We start from the raw sequence: 18,966 nt of genomic DNA, 5'->3' as shown, positions 1-18,966 counted from the left end.
TTTATAAATTCAATCAAACCTATTAAAATAAGGAAAATTAAGCAATTAGTATAATTGCATATAATATATTTTTTTATTATATAAAATGCACCCAATTTATCACATTAGCTTCTTTTATATACAATTTTCATAAATTTAAATGTTAACAAAAAGTTCTTAATAAGTTTATAAATTATTTTTATAATAATTTTAAATAAAATCGATATTATTATATATTCCGATGCCTTTCCGGCACCTTTCAAGGAAAATTCCGAATTGGATTCCAAATTGACAGGTTAGTATGAGCTTATCCATACAGTTATGCACTCTTCGAATAGAAATCTATTTTCTGAAAGATTCTAGCTTTCGTGCTTTGATGGGTCTCCGAAATCCTTTCAATGAATCATAATAATAACAATAATATAAAAGAAATTTTCTTTTAAAGCAAACAAGATATATTCAAAAAGGCGAGGAATGCACTTTTTTGTACTTAATTGCTAAAACAAAAGGGGGCGGGGAATCGACCCGTTCAGTCAAATTTCGAAGAAAGACTGTCGGCAGCAGGTGGAGACCCTTTTTTAGCCCTCTTCAAAAGAAAATGCGGGGGCACAGGGTTAAGCTCGACAGAGGGTTCGAGAATAGGGTAGGGTCCTGCCCTTAAAGATTCAGATAAGAAAAGAGTTCCAAACCTTTATGCATGCACCTCCGTATAAGTGCTGTGTACAAGTTCCGGCCAGGAAAAGGCGCTTTTCAATAATAATCTATCTTTGGAAGAAAAAAACAGAATATTCTGTGATAATGAGTAAATAACTTAGTCACATTTGATGGCTTTCAATATAAGAAGCATGCATTACACCTCTTCCGATAATGAATTATTTTATCATAAGAATCACAAGAACCTGACTTATTCAGATCACCAATATGCCACTGTTTCTCCTGAGGATACTTCATTTATAAACTGAATGTACAAAAGAGTTTGGTGATGCACCCACTAAATTTTACTCTGAATGGATAGCTCATGCTTCATTTGATCCCTCAAAACCCTCCTTAGTAACTTGTTAGATGCGGTTCGAGGAAACTCGGGAACAATCTTAACGAAGCTCACCTGTCAATGATCATGAACAAACAGATACTTGTGATTAATACCAATGACTTCCTACTTTAGACTAATGAAATTGTCTCTCATGATTTAGTTCATACAAAGTAAGAGAAGAATAATCTGGATGATACGAGTCCGAGAAGAAAATAAAAGGCCGAACCTTAAACAAAGGATTGAGGTTGGTTTGCAGGGCTTTGGAGAATTTCATTTTCAACTTGTCTGGTTCACCATTAGATCCATTCTTTAGAACCACAAAGATTACCAAGAGTTCGGGGCCGCCGTCTACTGGCGCTACACTAATTGCAGCAGTCTCAATTATGCTTTTGTCAGCCCTATCACAAACATGCTCAATTTCAACAGAACTTGTCTGCATTACAAGAAAGATTCAACTTTATGCTTCTTAAAATTAGCCAAAGCATACAAAACTAAATGAAAAATTATAATTTCAGTGACTATGCTATGTCCATTGCTTTTTTGGAGAATGTCATACCTTAATGCCACCAAGATTCATGGTGTCATCAGCTCTGCCCTGCACAATGAAATAGCCTCTAACAGTTCTCTTGAGGATGTCTCCATGTCTCCTAAGGCACTGCAAATCCGTTTTGCAAAATCGCGATTGTGACAAGTAAACCACTTCTTTTAAATGCTTCACTAAATTTTCCTACTTTTCATACTACCACTTATCATCAAAATGCTAGAGGGAGATCTAATGAAACTTTTGAATATCAATGTAGCTTTTATTCAGAGCTATTTGGTGGCTATGACAGAATCTTGCATGGGCCAACAGCATAAGGAGAGAAGAAACCTCAACATTTATGCGGCTCAAACTCCATGAGTGAATTAACTCATGTTTATCTAAGAAATAGTTGATGGATATTACCATAAACTTGAATAAAGTCTCTATAACATGCATACCTGGAAAGTTCAATGCTTAAAGTTATAATTCTAATCCACCGGGTCCAGATGAGAAGGGTACATGCCACATGATCTGAGCTATAAAGCCAGTCAAACAGTCCAATGGGTTCAGAATAGGACAGATCATGTCGTATGGGAATTACAGGGCACAAAATGCTAAGGCAGCATACAAGATCTAATAAATGGGGATTTGATGTGTCTGGCTTGCAGTATAAAATGGCAGTAGATACAAAAACTATTGCCATAATTGAAGGACAACAAACAGAAGCATACCATTCCCTTGAACATTGGCATCCCCTTGAAGTAAACTTCGTAATGATCAGCATTAAGCAATCTCTCACTTGCTCCTAGGTATACAGGGAACAAACCCACTTCACCACTGCAAGGTTGACCATCTGGCTGCCACATAGGCAGAAGAAATCGAATGTGTGCATACAGAACATCAATTTATTGAAATCGCTGCTATAGTAACATAATCTAATGGTTGATCAGAGGTTAATTTGCAATAGTATTAATAATTTAGACTCTGGAACCATCATTGCGCTGTACTTACATAAGGAACTCCATTTTCATCAAGGATAACAAAGCCTGTTGTCATTGATGCAGTGCTGAATGCACCAAAAGCTTGTGGCTGCAGTGGACATCCTTGAATATAGGATGATGCAAGCTCAGTGCCTCCACAACATTCAATAATGGGCTTGTAATAAGTTCTTGAAGAAAGCCAAAGGTCATCATCCACGTTGGAGGCTTCTCCAGTGGAACCAAAGGATCTGCATCATATTTTCTCATTCACTATTCTTTTCTGAAAATAGGTGCAAACAGTAATGTGTGAAGTTCAAGAAGAAGAATACTTTATCTTTGTCCAATCTAAGCCTTCCATACAGTTGGTACTCTTCCAAGCTTTCACTAGACTTGGAACTGTACCCAAAATAGTAACTCCTGCATTCTAAACAAATATAACAGAATACTCATAAGGCTGGGATAGGCTAAGATAGGTTAATATTTATACTGAAAAATCAGTGCTACCAACAATTTCATTACTCAAACCTATTGCCATAACATTAGAATATATGTCTATTTCCCTTACCTTATATGTCCTTTTTATTTTTGGTCAAGCCCCATCATTTTCCTTTTAATAGCAATCTAGAGCACAACTACCCCCAGTTTCAGATAAGTCAAGAGTATTTTACTAGAAAAACAGACTTGAAGAGGAGGTTATGAAATTAGTAGTACTAATAACTAAATGTCTTCATGATCTTTTATTGAACACATCACATTGAAAGTGAAGTTACTGTCGTGCTTCTGGAGCTTTCCCTGAGCTGAACACCAACATTTTGTTTTATTCCTCCTCAAAAATATAACTCTCATTTTTCTGAAAAAGAACTGTTGTGTGTTTCAGCAATCTTGATTCGATGCCCTGATGTATGTAATTATTACGTATGTTTGTGTTGAAATTTAATGAATTTTGAATAAATAAATATTATTAGTTGTGTAGAATTTTAGTTTAATTAGGAAGTATTTTTAGTTTAAAGTTTTAATTAAGGTTTTATTGTTTCTAGTTTAATTTTAGTCTAATTAGAAGTTTATTTAAGTGCTAATTAGTGTTTTCCTTTTTGTTGGTATATTTGTTTAAGAATTCTAAACTTCAAGGATTAGAGTGTCATAGCCATGACATTGGCGAGCTACTGTCCGTGCCATCCGTTGAAAGAGGAGATTTCAGAAGCCTAAGTGTTCATGATTAGATTGAAATAGTGAAACTAAGCCTAAATTCTAAGCTTTAACTATTTGATTTTCTTATAGTTTAATTGTTTAGATTTATATTTTATTTGTTTAATCACCTTTATTCGATTTGCTAGTTAAGATTATAAGTATGAATATTAGTAATCAATATATAATCATCGAGGGAACGATAACTTTTTATACTATAATTTATAATCCATTGGGAACGATAACTTTTTATACTATAATTTGTGCTTGTGGGTTTTGAACACAACATGCCCTGCACTAGATTATGAGTTCAAAGGCAATGGAGAGTAAATACTAGAGATATTACCTGAATAAATTTTCCAAACTCACGGCCTAGAGGAGATCCATGAAAGAGAGCAAGAGTTGCACCAGTTAGAAAGCATGAGTAGAGTAAAATTGGTCCCATCACCCATCCTAAATTTGTGGGCCAGCAATAAACGTCACCAGCTTGAACATCAAGGTGAGCCCATGCATCGCTAGCACTTCGAATGGGAGAAAGTTGTGTCCATACAATGGCTTTTGGTTCTCCTGATTCGGACCAAAGACGAGGAGACAATTAGTTTTTGACAGGAAAAGTAAAGTCCAGCTATCTATTTTTGTTTCAATATAACCTTTCTACCTGTGGTACCGGAAGAAAATAATATATTAGTCATAGAATCTACAGGTTGATAAACGGGAGAAAAGTAATTTCGTCTGGAGAAGAAGGGAAAACCACTATATTAGTGATTTAAAATGTAGGTATGAGACAATTGGCTGCAAAAGTAAAATGATATTTTTTCTCTTGCAATAATAGTTATAATACTAGACTACTCGAAAATCATAGGTGCACACATTACCTTGGTAGATGAATGACACTGGACAGAAAATCTTTCCATGACAAATCCTGCTGTCTTAATGGAATGCTTACATCATTTCCAATCACAGAGAGCACAATGGCTTTATGTGGGGCAGCTTCTACAACACGACTACAGAAGAAATGAAAAAAATAGTGTTAAGTTTCTCTTAGAAAAAAGTAAAAGCAAATGAAGTTGGACAAAAAGATATTGTTGGAAAAACTTGTTAATGGATTAACTAAAACCAGAAGTTATAAAAATAAACGTAAACTAAGTTTACAAGAAGATGAATGGCTTGTACACTAACACAAGCAACCTTTAATACACATGCATTGGATAATACAACTGCCAATGCTTTAACTTGCTAATTAAACTAAGCTCAACTAAGAAAAAGAAGCTCCTAACATGCAACAATTAAGACGAGCTAGCTGACTTAATGCTAGACTTAACATTCTCCTCCTTTTGGCTTCGTAAGGTGCAGAAATTGATCCAGATCACAAACATTGATTTTGGACCTTAAGTCTTCAAATCTTACTTTAGCAAGTGGCTTAGTTAGAATGTCTGCAAGCTGCTGCTCAGACTTGCAATGCATTAGAATGATTTCCCCATCTTTTTGTGTCTGTCTAATAAAATGAAATTTCATCTTAAAATGCTTGGTCCTGGCATAGAATACAAGGTATCTAGCTATAAGGATAGCTGATTGGTTATCACAATGGACAAGAGTAGGAGACTGTTGTTGAGCACCTAGGTCACCAAGTAACTTTCTCATCCAAATAGCTTGATTAACAGCTGATATGGCAGCAATATACTCTGCCTCTGCTGTTGATTGAGCAACTAATTCCTGCTTCTTCGAACTCCAACATAAAATATTAGGGTTTAAGCAAAACAAATAACCAAAGGTGCTTCTCATAGTAATACTTGATCCAACCCAATCACTGGGACAATAATCCTCTAACTTCAATTGACCTTTATCTCCAGCAAGAAATACAATTCCATAACTAACAATCCCTTTTATATACCTCAAGACTCTTTCGGCAATTTGATAATGCAAAGTAGAAGCACAATGCACAGTGTGTAAAGGAAGTGACGGTGTGGGAATAACTATGCCAGAACCAAGAACACGTGATGTGGATCCGTCAGCTAAAGTGACAGGAGAATTAGAATTATTTGACTAAAAGGAGGAGAATAGTTTAGAATTACTTGTCATATGATCTGTAGCACCAGAATTAATAATTCATTTGGAAGATAAGGAAATGAGACATGTATTTGGTTTACCTGAATCAGCGACTGCAACAGTAGGACTAGATGACGGCTTTTAGAGCCTCTTGGTACTGTGAGAATTTGGCATACTCATCTGCAGATATGAGAACTGAGTCAGGAGTATCCCGAGCGGAGGCAATATGAGCCGATGGCTTTGACTGATTCTTGCTTTGTAACTTTTTGTATTCCTTGATTATATGTTCGGACTTCTCACAATAGCGACATACGATTTCTCCTCAATCATTTCCTCAATCAAAGTTACTTGACTCAACCTTTTTTCTAGATCTAGGTGCAGTATTACGGCTCACAAGAGCACTAATAGACTGGGTAGAGGATGAGTTGGAATTCTCAACTCGGAGCACCCTACGAAACACATCTTCTAAAAATGAAACCTCATAACTGGAAAGGTTTTTAAGATCTGCTAGTCTCAAACTCAGATGGAAGAGCAGCAAGAAAACCCACAATGATTAGTTTCTCCCACTGAACCTGTTGTTCTTTGATATCTAAAGACACTGGGAGTAGCATATTAGACTCCTCATAAACATTTTTATAATTTATGTAAAGGCTAGTCATATCTTTGTCACCCTTTTCATATTTGAAAATTCCTCTAATGACATCAAAAGTACGAGAAATATTCCCTTTGCCGGAGTATAGAAATGCTAAGCATTGCATCAAATCTTTCACCAATCTACAATGATTCACTGACTGAACCACCTTATTATCAATCAAATTGCATATTATTAAACGCAGTTGGAAGATGGTGACAATAACCAAAAGTTAGGAAATAGTGAACTGAGAAATCAGACCTTGGATTGTTTGAGACAAAAAAGCCAGAAAACCCAAAAACCCAAAAGAAAAAAATTGAAATGGGATTTCAGTGCTCTAATAACATGTTGTAGTATACAGAGATAAGAGAAAGATTTTATGTGTATTGATCAACAACATGTATAGGTATTTATACAAAATTACAAGGTATAAACTATAATCTAATCCCTATAAATCAGCCCTATAATCAAGCTCTATAATCGAGCTCTAATTATTTCTTTCCTAATCAACATACAACTGTAACAAGTCTATATCAGACTTCAAATGTAGTCTTGCCTTCAAGAGTAGTTGTTGGTAGTCTGTTTAGGAGGTACATAGCAGTACTAATTCCCTCTGCCTAAAACCTTCTTGGTACATCTTTCTCAAACAACAAGCATCTGGTCATCTTCATTATAGTTCTGTTCTTTCTTTCACATACACCATTCTGTTGAGGTGTGTATATGGTTGTGAATTGATGCTCAATTCCACTGGAATCATAGAAATCTTGAAACTTGTTGGACTTGTACTCAACACCATTATTTGACCTCAAGACCTTTAACTTTGTACTAGCTTGATTCTCAATCCAATTCTTGAAATTCCAGAAAATAGAAGCAATATTAGCTTTACTTTTGAGGAAATATACCCAACACATTCTGGAATAGTCATCAATGAATGCAATGAAATAAACATTGACATTCAGAGAAGGTGTGTCCATTGGATCACACAAGTCAGTATACACCAATTGGAGCTTCTGAGTAACTCTCCAAGACTGTCCAGATGGAAATGGCAGTCTCTTCTGCTTGCCTTTCATACAAACTCCACACACATTACTAACTTCATCAATCACAAGCAAACTCTTCATAACAACATACATTATCTTCAAAGCAGCAAAATTAAAGTGCCATAACCTCTTGTGCTACATAACAGACTCGTCAACACTAGAAGAGAGAGCTTGAGTTGTAGACTCAATTAGTCTCTAGTCTAATGCAAAACTCCTATGTTTCATAATGACAGAAAAGAGTTTTAACTCTTAAAGGATAAAAAATAACACACTCCAATCCTTTAAATGACAAGACATAACCTTTTTCAAGCAACTGATCTATACTCAATAAATTCTGATCTATCTCAGGCATATCCAAAACTTCAGTAATTGACTTTATACCTGAAGGTGTGTGTATAGGAACATCACCTTTACCTTGAGCCAAAATCCTTGCTCCATTACCAATTTTCACTTTGGAACACAAGTTCTGTCCAAGCTGCTAAAGAGACTTAGATCAGCAGTCATATGATGAGTGCAGCCACTATCAATCAGCCAAGTCTTGGCAGAACTCAAATCCTTAAGGCATGTAGCAACAAAGAGAGACTCCTCTTATGCTGGTTATGCATCAACAGCTTGAGGTTGTTGAGCGTGCTTTTTCTTGTTCTTGCATACTCTGGCAGTATGACCCTTTTGATTGCAATTCTTACATTGAGCACTAGGCTTATACCAGCAACTTCTTCCCTTGTGAGTTGTCCTGTTGCATTGAGGACATGGAGGGAATTTCTCTTTCTTTGCTCCTGCTTTACTACTCTCAGCATGTTGTTTCTGCTTGTTTCCACACCCTCCAACATTGACATTGACATTCTGCAGTTGAGAACATCTTTGCTTAGCAAAGAAAACCCCATCAACTAGCTCCTTCTGTCTTAATATCCTTCTCTGCTCTAATGCTTCAAATGCATTGAATAATTCTGGCAAAGTAATGGTTGTAAGGTCCCTTTGAGTCTTCTAAAGAAGAAATTTTGGACTCAAATCTTTCTGGCAAACTGACCAGAAGCTTCTCCACTACTCTTTCGTTAGACATTTCTTCACCAAGGAGTCTAATTTTGTTAACAATGGTCATCAACCTATCTGTGAAATCTTTAACATTTTCACTCTCCACCATTCTTTCCATCTTGAACTTTCTTCTCAGTTTCAATGCCTACATCTTCCTGGTTTTGTCATTTTCTTGATATTCTTCTTTCAGATATCCCAAATCTCCATAGGTGTTTCAAAGCAAATAATTTTGTAAAAGATAGAATCTGAGACTGTAGAATGAAGGCAAGTTTGGCTCTACACTTTTTTGCTTTCTCTTTATTAAAAATCTTGATTCAATTCAAGGTTGGATTATTTCCTAAGGGACTAGGATCTGAGTCATCCTCAACATAGCTCCAAAGATCAAAGGCTTGCAGATAGCTTTGCTTTATAATGGCCCATTTTGAGTAATTGTCACCAGTTAGGATTGGAGGAGGCACAATAACAAAGCCACTTGAAGAAGACATGATTTTGTTTTAAGAAGGAAAAAGAGAGGTAAAGGTGTTTAAGTGATTAGACAAAGTGTTTAAGGAAAGTTTTTAGGAAACAGAATGAACAAGCTTCTGTCAAGCAAGAACAGAAGAAATGCTTCACAGATCCCTTAAAGATCAATTTGTGCTCCGATGCCAGTTGTTAAGTTTTTCTAAGGAAAAAGTAAAGTAAATGAAGTTGGATAAGAAGATATTGTTGGAAAAACTTGTTAATGGATTAAATAAAACCAGAAGTTATAAATACAAACTTAAACTAAGTTTACAAGAAAATGAAAGGCTTGTACACTAACACAAGCAACCACTAATACCACTAATACATATGCATTGGATAATAGAACTGCCAATGCTTTAACTTGTCGATTAAACTAAGCTAAACTAAGAAAAAGAAGCTACTAACATGCAATGAGACAAAACAATGAGACAAGCTAGCTGACTTAATGCTAGACTCAACAGATAGCAATTAGAAGGTGTGGTGTACCCAAAACTTACCATAATTCATAAATCTAACATAGACATTCAGGAGAATATAATAAATAAAGCAAATTAAATTAAAAGTTTAGTGGGCTCGCTGTGACTTCTAGATATGTAAGGTGCTCCATGACAATTTAATTTTATGAAGGAAGCTCAAGGAAACAACCTAAACCTGAAAACTAGCACTTGACATTTCTGAAGAAGTTAATATCTAATTTAGCAAATTGAAATCCAAAGCCTCACGAAAACAGGTGATTTAGAACAGCCTTTCTAGTAAATTGAATGCTCCAAATGGCTTCCATCATTTGCTTCAGTATTTTGGGTACCAACTGTATGTCAACTGAATGTCAACCCTGATGTGGTAAACTTAAAGGATGCTATTAGTCACATGGGCATGCTAATCATTTTGTGCATAGACGAACAAGAGGTCTTTTTTTTTCTCTAAAAACGAACAAGAGTTACTGTTTTTAGAATTTATCATTTCTGACCCGAAAAATATGTTATGATCAAAGAGTTTTGTATAAGCTTAAAGGCTGCACTAAGTTCCCTCTAGCTTCTTTTTTTATTTTTTGACAAAGAAATCAGTACATGACATGCTATTATTCTTGAACCATGCACTTAAGGAACTAGAATTCCAAGAGATCACTTCAGTTAAATAAACACGCAAGCGACTATGACAAATGCCTATAGCATTTAGAAACCTGATAGTACTTGTGCACATCAGGCCACAAAAGACTGAGGCATGGTCGAATAAGGGTGCAGATACAAACACGAGTTTCATGGACTGCTGATCAAAATCAAGTCAGTCATACATGAATAACTTGCAGCAGCAAAGAATTTTGCTATTTCATGCCTAGAGAAGCAGTTAAAATGTTGTTAGTGGTAGCAGATCCACCTTCAGGATCTCATAGAGGAAGAGTTTGATTTTGTTTACAAGAATTCTTTAAATCATAACTAGTATTAAAGGACAAGATAATCTACACCTGTACAAAGGAAATTTTCGACCACCTCTGACTATAAAATCCTGCATAGAGATTAAGGAAAGTATAAGAGCTAGAAAAAGAGAGAGAGAGAGAGAGAGAGAGAGAGAGAGAGAGAGAGAGAGAGATCAGTTCATGAAAAAATTAAGTGTCAACTGAATTATATGAAACTGGAAGCAAATGAGCATTCTTTTGCCAAGTTATTCAATTTCTAATTATTTAACAGAGAATATGAACAACTACGACACTGAGAAATGAGAGACAGAATTTCTCTTTTGCAAATAAGTAAAGAAGAAAAAGTTTGGCCATAAAATGCACTAAGGAAACTATAATGAGATAAAGATTCCAAACCATAAGAAACCGGCTAATCAGTTCATCCTTTGTTGAGGTGCAGTTTGTGCATTTTCACTTTCAGACTGGTCTCTAAGACTTTTGTAGTTTTGTTTGCTTGCGCCTAGCAGCAGAAAGACTAATTTGAACTTATGTTTTATTTTCAATTTGTTGTTCTGCTTCAGTTTTTCAGTTCAACCCTTCCAATATAAGAAATTCAACCAATTCAGGATCAGGATTACATACTGTATTATAAACCAATCCTGAGAGTTCAAAGTCAAACCCTCACATTGGGTTCCCACAATATTATGTCTTCCATCTATTAAAAAAGAAGCATGTCACAAGTAGTTGGCTGATCAAAGAAGGGTGGGGTAATATCTATCTTCAGCCGAAAATATTCTCAAAAGAAAAATGTATACTGTGTCAATTGAGTTCATAATCCTTGGTAATTCCACAGTTATCATTCACTACAAGATATATGAAGCAAAAGGTACCTGCGTAAATATAGCTTTAGCATTGGAGATACGTAAACGACTAGCAATTTCCTTGGCTGCAAAGCTGTCAGCGATTGATACTACAACACATCCTGCTAAGACAATGGCTAAGTATATAATAACAGCATTGACTGTCATTGGCATGTCAATGGCAATAGTGTCACCCTTTGTAAATACTGCATCCAGAGCATTAGCCACCAACCTGCATTGCATACAGAAAAAATGCTTATGATCCCTCTTTCGATTTTAGAGACCAGAAAGGAATAGATTTTTATTGACTCTTCAATGATTTTAGAACCAAAAAGGCATAGGGCTTTACACACTCTTTAACTTCTTTAATGTGAGAAAGGACCATTTGGCGCCCAGAACTAGCATCTGATGTGAAATATATTATTTTTTTTTTAATTCTGTTCTTTTTCCCTCATAAAAAACTGAAGCCTAGAGTAGCTCATCACAAAATGATACAAAAAATGGAAAAAGAATAGTACAAGCATGAAGCATTACATTACTTGTTCTCGAAGTTCTTTTAGAGTCATGTGATTCACATTGGAATTGTCATGTTCATCTCCCCATACAATAGCCACATTGTCATCAGTTTTTCTAGGATGACTTGCAGGCTGCAAACAGCATTCAGCAATATTCAGAACTGCACCTGGAAGCCATGTTCCCCCATGTTTTGAATTGTCGGTGGTATTGAGAATACATTTCGGAACATCATGAAATATAACTGAAAGCTCTTTTAGAACAATTGACCAATAAGCCTGGAAATCATTGGCAACACAAATATTGGATTCAGTAGAAATGAATCTTATAAAACTATAAAACTTCACTACGGAAAAGGACATTCATGAAATAAGTACTTACCTCTGGATGTTGAACAGAAAATTTCTGGAAGAGTCTAAAACTTGTTACAGGGTCCTTGTACAGAGCTCCTAAGAACTTGGGACCATATGTTTCCATTACACGTCCTAAGTTTGTACATTTTGATTGATGTCTGACATATAGAGAACATGTGGAACATTGAATCAGCTAGGAGAAGATAAGCAGAGTCGACTCATTAATTGAGCCTGCTATGACTATCCACAGGGCAGAACAACTTAACTCATACACTTAAGTATACATCTCGACCCAACACGTGATTTCAACTTTAACTGCTACTAGTTCTGATGACAAAGTAAAGATGGATACAACTGAACTTAGCAGCATAAACTTAATTGCAGTTGCATGTGGTGACTGTTGATATTTGAGGAGCATTTTCTCCCACATTGCTAAGTTAACAATGTGGAGGTACTTTCCAAGCCTATATAATAGAGGCCTCACCTTGTTATTAAAGTATCCCAAAATAAGAGAAAAATATTAGAGAGTTAAGCAATTATTTTTCTCCTATTATAAAGAGAGAATTTTAATGTTTTCTCCTTTATAAATAGAGAGTTTGTAACTCCTATTATTTTTTCTTATAGTAAAATTCTTCTATCATTGCCCGTGATTTTTAACCTAATTTGTTTAGGGGTTTTCCACGTATATCTGTGTGTTCTATTGTGTATTTTGTCTTTCTTTATCTTTATTTTCTCAAATTATTAGCTGTGATTTTGCTCTATCAGGTTCATATTTTTCTACAATTGGTATCAGAGCACCTGGTTGGTAAGAAATTCCTTAAAATTCTGTGATTGCAGCTCAGCCTGATCTTTCACAGGAGTTTGAGGTTTTCTTTGGTGCAAAAGAGCTTGTGTGGAGTAGTAAGAATACTTACAATCTAGGGAAGGTTCTGTCTAAGGAGATTGGTATTTAAGAGGTCCGCTTGTGACCCTCCAGTCTTACCTGGAAACTTACCTAGTGAGTTGTGTTCATTACTGCGGTTCATTTTACAAGCTAAAACGCACCGTTTGTGATAGAAGCAATGGCGTCAAAATTTGAGATTGAAAAGTTCAACGGGAGTAATTTCTCACTGTGGAAATTAAAGATAAAGGCTGTATTGAGAAAAGACAATTGTCTTGCGGCTATCAGTGAACGACCGACAACACTCACAGATGATAATAAGTGGAACGAGATGGATGGGAATGCTATTGCAAACCTTCATCTAGCACTTGCAGATGGGATCTTGTCCAAAGATAGAAGAAAAGAAAACGGCAAAGGAGATTTGGGACCACCTCACTGGTATGCGAGGCCAAGTTATTACACAACAAAATCTTCCTTAAGAGGAAACTTTACACCTTAAGAATGTCGGGAATCTACTTGATGTGAGCATCTTAATGTCTTGAATACTCTATTTTCTCAACTCACATCGTTGGGCTATAAAATAGTCACAAGAACGTGCGAACTTCTACTCCAAAGTCTACTTGATTCGTATGATCAACTCATCATCGATTTGACAAATAATGCCGCACGAAATTCTAGTCTTTGATGATATAGCAGCCGCTATTCTTGAAGAAGAAAATCGGCGAAGAAACAAGGAAGACAAGCAGGCAAGTTCACAACAAGTGGAAGCCTTGATGGTGATGAGAGGGAGATTAACAGAACGTGGTCCAAGTGGGAGTCACAATCATGGTAGATCAAAATCAAAGAGTAAGAAGAATTATAAATGCTACAATTGTGGTAAGAAAGGTCACCTGAAGAAGGATTGTTGGAGTTTAAAGAATTCCAATCCTCAAGGGAATGTGGCATGCACTTCGGATGATGGAAATGTATTATGCTGTGAAGCAGCAATATCAACTGAAAGTAGGAAGAGATTTGCTGATGTATGGCTTCTTGACTCAGGAGCAACTTATCACATGACCTCTCGAAGAGAGTGGTTCCATCATTATGAACCTATCTTAGGAGGATCTGTGTATAGTTGTGAAGATAATGCCTTAAAGATTATTGGCATTGGAACTATCAGGTTGAAGATGCATGACGGTACAGTCCGCACTATTCAAGGAGTGCGACATGTGGAAGGTCTGAAGAAGAATTTGTTATCTCTGGGACAGCTGGATGATCTTAATTGCATTATCAAAGTTCAGAAAGGAATCATGAAGATTAGCCGAGGAGCGCTTGTAATTATGAAAGGAGAAAAAATTGCTGCTAATTTGTATATGTTTTTGGGAGAGACTGTGCATGAAGCAGAAGCATCTGTTGCTTCAAGTAGTTCAAGCGAGAGATCTGCAATGTTGTGGCATCAGAAGCTTGGACATATGTCTGAACAAGGCATGAAGATTCTTGTTGAGAAAAATCTACTTCCTGGTCTCACAAAGGTATCATTACCCTTTTGTGAGCATTGCATAACAAGCAAGCAGCATCGACTACAGTTCAATACATCCAATTCTAGAAGCAAGGATGTTCTAGAATTAGCTCACTCTGATGTATGGCAAGCACCGGTTTCATCACTAGGAGGAGCTAAGTACTTTGTGTCCTTCATCGATGATTACTCCAGGAGATGTTGGGTGTATCCAATCAAGAGCAAGGGAGATGTATTTGTAGTTTTCAAAACTTACAAAGCGCGGGTTGAACTTGATTCAGGCAATAAGATCAAGTGTTTAAGGACAGATAATGGAGGAGAATACACAGGTCATGAATTTAATAGTTTTTGCAAGCAAGAAGGCATCAAGAGACAGTTCACTACGGCATCAAGAGACAGTTCACTACGGCATACACTCCTCAACAAAATGGAGTGGCAGAGCGGATGAACAGAACTCTGTTAGAAAGAACTAGAGCATTGTTGGGAGTACTGCAGGCCTAAATAAGGCATTGAGGCGATTAACACACTTTGTTATGTGATTAACCGGTCTCCATCTACAAAGAATTGATCAAAAGACACCGATGGAGATGTGGGTGGGAAGCCGATTGATTATTCAAACCTCCATATATTTGGAAGTCCTATGTATGTGATGTATAATATCCAAGAAACTACAAAGTCGGATCCAAAATCCGAAGTGTTTGTTCTTGGGATATCTTCGATGGTGTGAAGGGTATCGCTGTGGGATCCCAACGCCCACAAGGTTATAATCGGCAGGGATGTAATCTTCCTGAAGATAAATTGAAGGGAGAAGATGATAGCACTTCAAAAGAAAATTCAGAGACTACAACTATACAGGGTGGAAAGAAAGTCTACGGAAGAAGATTCTTCCAAGTAGCACCAGAGCACGAAGAGGAAGAACCGGTCGAGTTTGAAGAGTCGGTACCAAGTTGAAGAGTCGAACTTGGAAAGGAAAAACGTATAAAAATTACACCAACTGGCATAAAGATTATGATATAGGCAGCAATGTCGACATCGTCTTCTAATCGAGGAAGGAGAGCCATCAACTCTCCAAGAAGCAATGAAAGCGATTCGGATGCATCTCGTTGGATGACAGAATGCAAGAAGAGATGGAAGCTCTACATAAGAACAAGACTTGGGAGCTTGTGCCACTACCACAAGGGAAGAAAGGCCATTGGCAACAAATGGGTCTTTAAGATCAAAAGAAATAGTGATGATCAAGTGGAGCGGTTTCGTGCAAGAATGGTGGTGAAAGGATATGCTCGGGAAGGAGGGATTGACTTCAACGAAATATTTTCCCCTGTGGTTCGATTAACAACTGTTCGAGTAGTCTTGGCGATGTGTGCTACATTTGACTTACATCTAGAGCTAGATGTGAAAATGACTTTTCTCCATGGAGATCTTAAGGAAGAAATTTATATGCTCCGGCCGGAAGGTTTTGAAGAAAAGGAAAGCGGAACTTGGTTTGTAGGTTGAACAAATCTCTATACGGTTTAAAGCGAGGTGTTGGTATAAGAGATTTGATTCCTTCATCATGAGCCTTGGATACAACAGGACTTAATGCAGACCCTTGTGCATATTTCCCAAGAGGTTTGGTAAAAGTGATTTTTTTATCTTACTTGTTATATGTAGATGACATGTTGGTAGCGAGCCCCAACAAAGATCATATTGAAGAACTAAAGGCCATGATTGGCTAGGGAATTTGGAAATGAAGGACTTGGGACCAAAGTAAACAAGATTCTAGGGATGCAAATTCACCGAGAGCGAAACAATAGGAAGATTTGGCTTTCTCGGAAAATTATTTGAAGAAGGTCTTCATGACGCTTCAATATGCAAGATTGTAAGTCAATTTCTACCCCACTTCCTGTTAGTTTCAAATTATCCTCCAGTATAAGTCCTAGCAGTGAAGAAGGAAGGATGGAAATGTCTCGAGTACCGTATACATCAGTAGTGGGGAGTTTAATGTTCGTGATGATTTGTACACGACCAGACATTGCACATGCAGTGGGAGTAGTAAGTCGGTACATGGCGAATCCTAGTAGAGAGCATTAGAATGCTGTAAAGAGGATTCTAAGATATATTAAGGGAACCTCAGATGTTGCATTATGTTGTGGAGGATCAGACTTTATTATCAGAGGATATGTTGACTCAGATTATGCAGGTGATCTTGATAAAAGCAAATCTACTACAGGGTATGTGTTCACACTTACTGGCGGAGCTGTGAGCTGGGTATCAAAACTGCAGTCAGTTGTGGCGACATCAACAACAGAAGCAGAATATGTAGCAGCTACACAAGCTAGTAAGGAAGCAGTATGGTTAAAAATGATGATGGAGGAACTCGGGCACGAACAAGAGCATATTCCTCTGTTCTGTGACAGTCAGAGTGCCTTGCATCTCGCAAGGAATCCAGCTTTTCATTCAAAGTCAAAGCACATACGAGTCCAGTATCACTTCGTTCGTGAAAAAGTGGAAGAGGGCACTGTGGATATGCAGAAAATTCATACTAAAGACAACCTAGCAGATTTTTTGACGAAGGCAGTTAACACTGACAAATTTATTTGGTGTCAATCCTCTAGTGGCCTGATAAAAGTATAAGCAGCATGGAAAGGCAAGGAAGAAAGAACGGTGTGAAGACCTGATTGATCCTCAATCAAATCTTCAAGTGGGAAATTGTTGATATTTGAGGAGCATTTTCTCCCACATTGCTAAGTTAACAATGTGGAGGTACTTTCCAAGCCTATATAATAGAGGCCTCACCTTGTTATTAAAGTATCCCAAAATAAGAGAAAAATATTAGATAGTTAAGCAATTATTTTTCTCCTATTATAAAGAGAAAATTTTAATGTTTTCTCCTTTATAAATAGAAAGTTTGTAACTCCTATTATTTTTTCTTATAGTAAAATTCTTCTATTATTGCCCGTGGTTTTTACCCTAATTTGTTTAGGGGTTTTCCACGTATATCTGTGTGTTCTATTGTGTATTTTGTCTTTTTTTATCTTTATTTTCTCAAATTATTAGCTGTGATTTTACTCTATCAGGTACATATTTTTCTACAGTGACACTCAAACCAACTTTATCTGGATCATATGGTATAATAACTAGTCTAGATTCTCTAGGCCAATTGTATTGCAAAACATTTCTTCCCTAGATATAGCAAAAGAGTAATTCTACTCATCCAAACTGATAAACTGGCATGAAGAAGATAAAAAACATTCAAAAAATAATATTAGTTATAAAGAGCTCAACTCAAGCAGTATGTATCCATCTTTCCCATTCCATATCATTTAGAGCACTTATCAAACCAGCAATCAACTTAGATTTGCATTGATCAAATTTATGTTTCTCAATAATTTCTTTCAGTTTGATCCCTACAGAAATTTAATCTGCAAGCGGTTTGATGTATTCGGATAAAAAAAAAAAGAAGGATATACACATTGAAAAAGAACCCAGAAAGAGAAAATCTTTACTGTCTAAAATAGAGCAGACTTGATTTCATCAAGTCAAAAGGAAAAAAAAGAACGTAAAAGCTCAAAAAAATCAACCATAATAAAAACATAAAGACAGAGAGAGAGAGAGAGAGATTACAGAGAAGGAAACCAATAAAGAGGAGGTCCATTAACAGAGGAATCCCAACGAGCATAAACCGAGTAGTAAACAAGTTGGTGCAGTCCATGAGAGTGCCATGGCTTTAAAATCCTCTTAGCCACCACATTTTGCCAAACCAATCTTGGGTCTAACAACCCTTTTGAAGTTCCATTGAGAATTTTATGGAACTCTTTGGCTTCTTGTGTTGAAAGACCACCTGCCTGTATTATATCATCAACTCCAACTTCACCAATGCTATTTTTCTTCTTCTCCATTATCGTTGATCATTGCACCTCTCTCACTTTCTCTCTTGTTTATTTATCTTCATCTTCTTCTTCTTCTTCTTCACTGTTTTAGGTGGAGAGGGAGATAGGGTAGGTGGGAAACTAGAACGTAAGCTGAGCCACGTGAGCTTGCTGCCACTGCCACAGCCTAGACAATTACTGTCTAACTGCTTTCATAGCCAAAGTGTTCTTCCATTTTTTTCTTTTTTCTTTTTTCTTTTAAAAAATTCGTCGAGATTACGGTCTCGGTCCACTAGGAATGGCCCCTATTTTTTACAAAAATAATTAGTGCCTGAGCCACGTGTATGTCGCAGAAAAAATAAACCACATTTTTTATATGTAATAATTACTATTTATTTTTTCATTTTTTGGTCTGATTTTATATGATATGCCTGATTTTTATTATATTAAAATTTTCATGCGTTTATATAAAAATTAGAAAATTAATTTTATTTATTTAATTATTTAACTTATTATAAAATATAAATTTATTCAAAATTAATTTATTATCAAATTAATATAAAGTAAAATATAAAATTTAGTACTTTTGCTCAATATTCTCTATGATGATTAATATGGTAAAAGAATTTTACAACTTATTACTCCTTGCATTTCAAAATATATGTTATTTATAA

At 36.2% G+C, this 18,966-nt stretch overlaps 1 protein-coding gene across 2 annotated transcripts; it reads right to left on the bottom strand.

The window, feature by feature from the left end:
- Positions 1-775: 775 nt before the first annotated feature.
- LOC8271549 (probable CoA ligase CCL12) lies at positions 776-18,731 on the bottom strand. Of its 2 annotated transcripts, XM_002527030.4 has the most exons (14): positions 18,048-18,728; positions 12,098-12,227; positions 11,738-11,994; positions 11,234-11,435; positions 10,413-10,453; positions 4,576-4,704; positions 4,359-4,432; positions 4,047-4,267; positions 2,845-2,939; positions 2,547-2,763; positions 2,267-2,392; positions 1,569-1,667; positions 1,239-1,445; positions 776-1,084 (listed from the first exon to the last, which is right to left on the bottom strand). In XM_002527030.4, the coding sequence occupies exons 1-14, from the start codon at positions 18,320-18,322 to the stop codon at positions 971-973; spliced, it is 2,187 nt and encodes a 728-aa protein (XP_002527076.3). In that variant the 5' UTR covers positions 18,323-18,728; the 3' UTR covers positions 776-970. The 2 variants fall into 2 exon arrangements, with proteins under 2 accessions (XP_002527076.3, XP_025014524.2); XM_025158756.2 differs by lacking the exons at positions 11,738-11,994; positions 12,098-12,227 and having other exon boundaries at positions 18,048-18,731.
- Between the last annotated feature and the right edge of the window lie 235 nt (positions 18,732-18,966).

The sequence above is a fragment of the Ricinus communis genome, chromosome 9, assembly GCF_019578655.1.
Source record: "Ricinus communis isolate WT05 ecotype wild-type chromosome 9, ASM1957865v1, whole genome shotgun sequence".
Classification (NCBI taxonomy): Eukaryota; Viridiplantae; Streptophyta; class Magnoliopsida; order Malpighiales; family Euphorbiaceae; genus Ricinus; species Ricinus communis.
The sequence above is the reverse complement of the archived record's forward strand: the minus strand, read 5'-3'. Positions and strand labels throughout refer to the sequence as shown.

Bases quoted from the DNA above. Each gene is read 5' to 3' on its own strand.
- LOC8271549 (XM_002527030.4), bottom strand. From the start codon at position 18,322: ATGGAGAAGAAGAAAAATAGCATTGGTGAAGTTGGAGTTGATGATATA. The intron at 10,454-11,233 runs GTACCTTTTGCT...ATCTCTATGCAG, and splicing joins CTAAAGCTATATTTACGCAG to GATTTTATAGTCAGAGGTGG. The intron at 1,085-1,238 runs GTTCGGCCTTTT...GATCATTGACAG, and splicing joins ACCTCAATCCTTTGTTTAAG to GTGAGCTTCGTTAAGATTGT.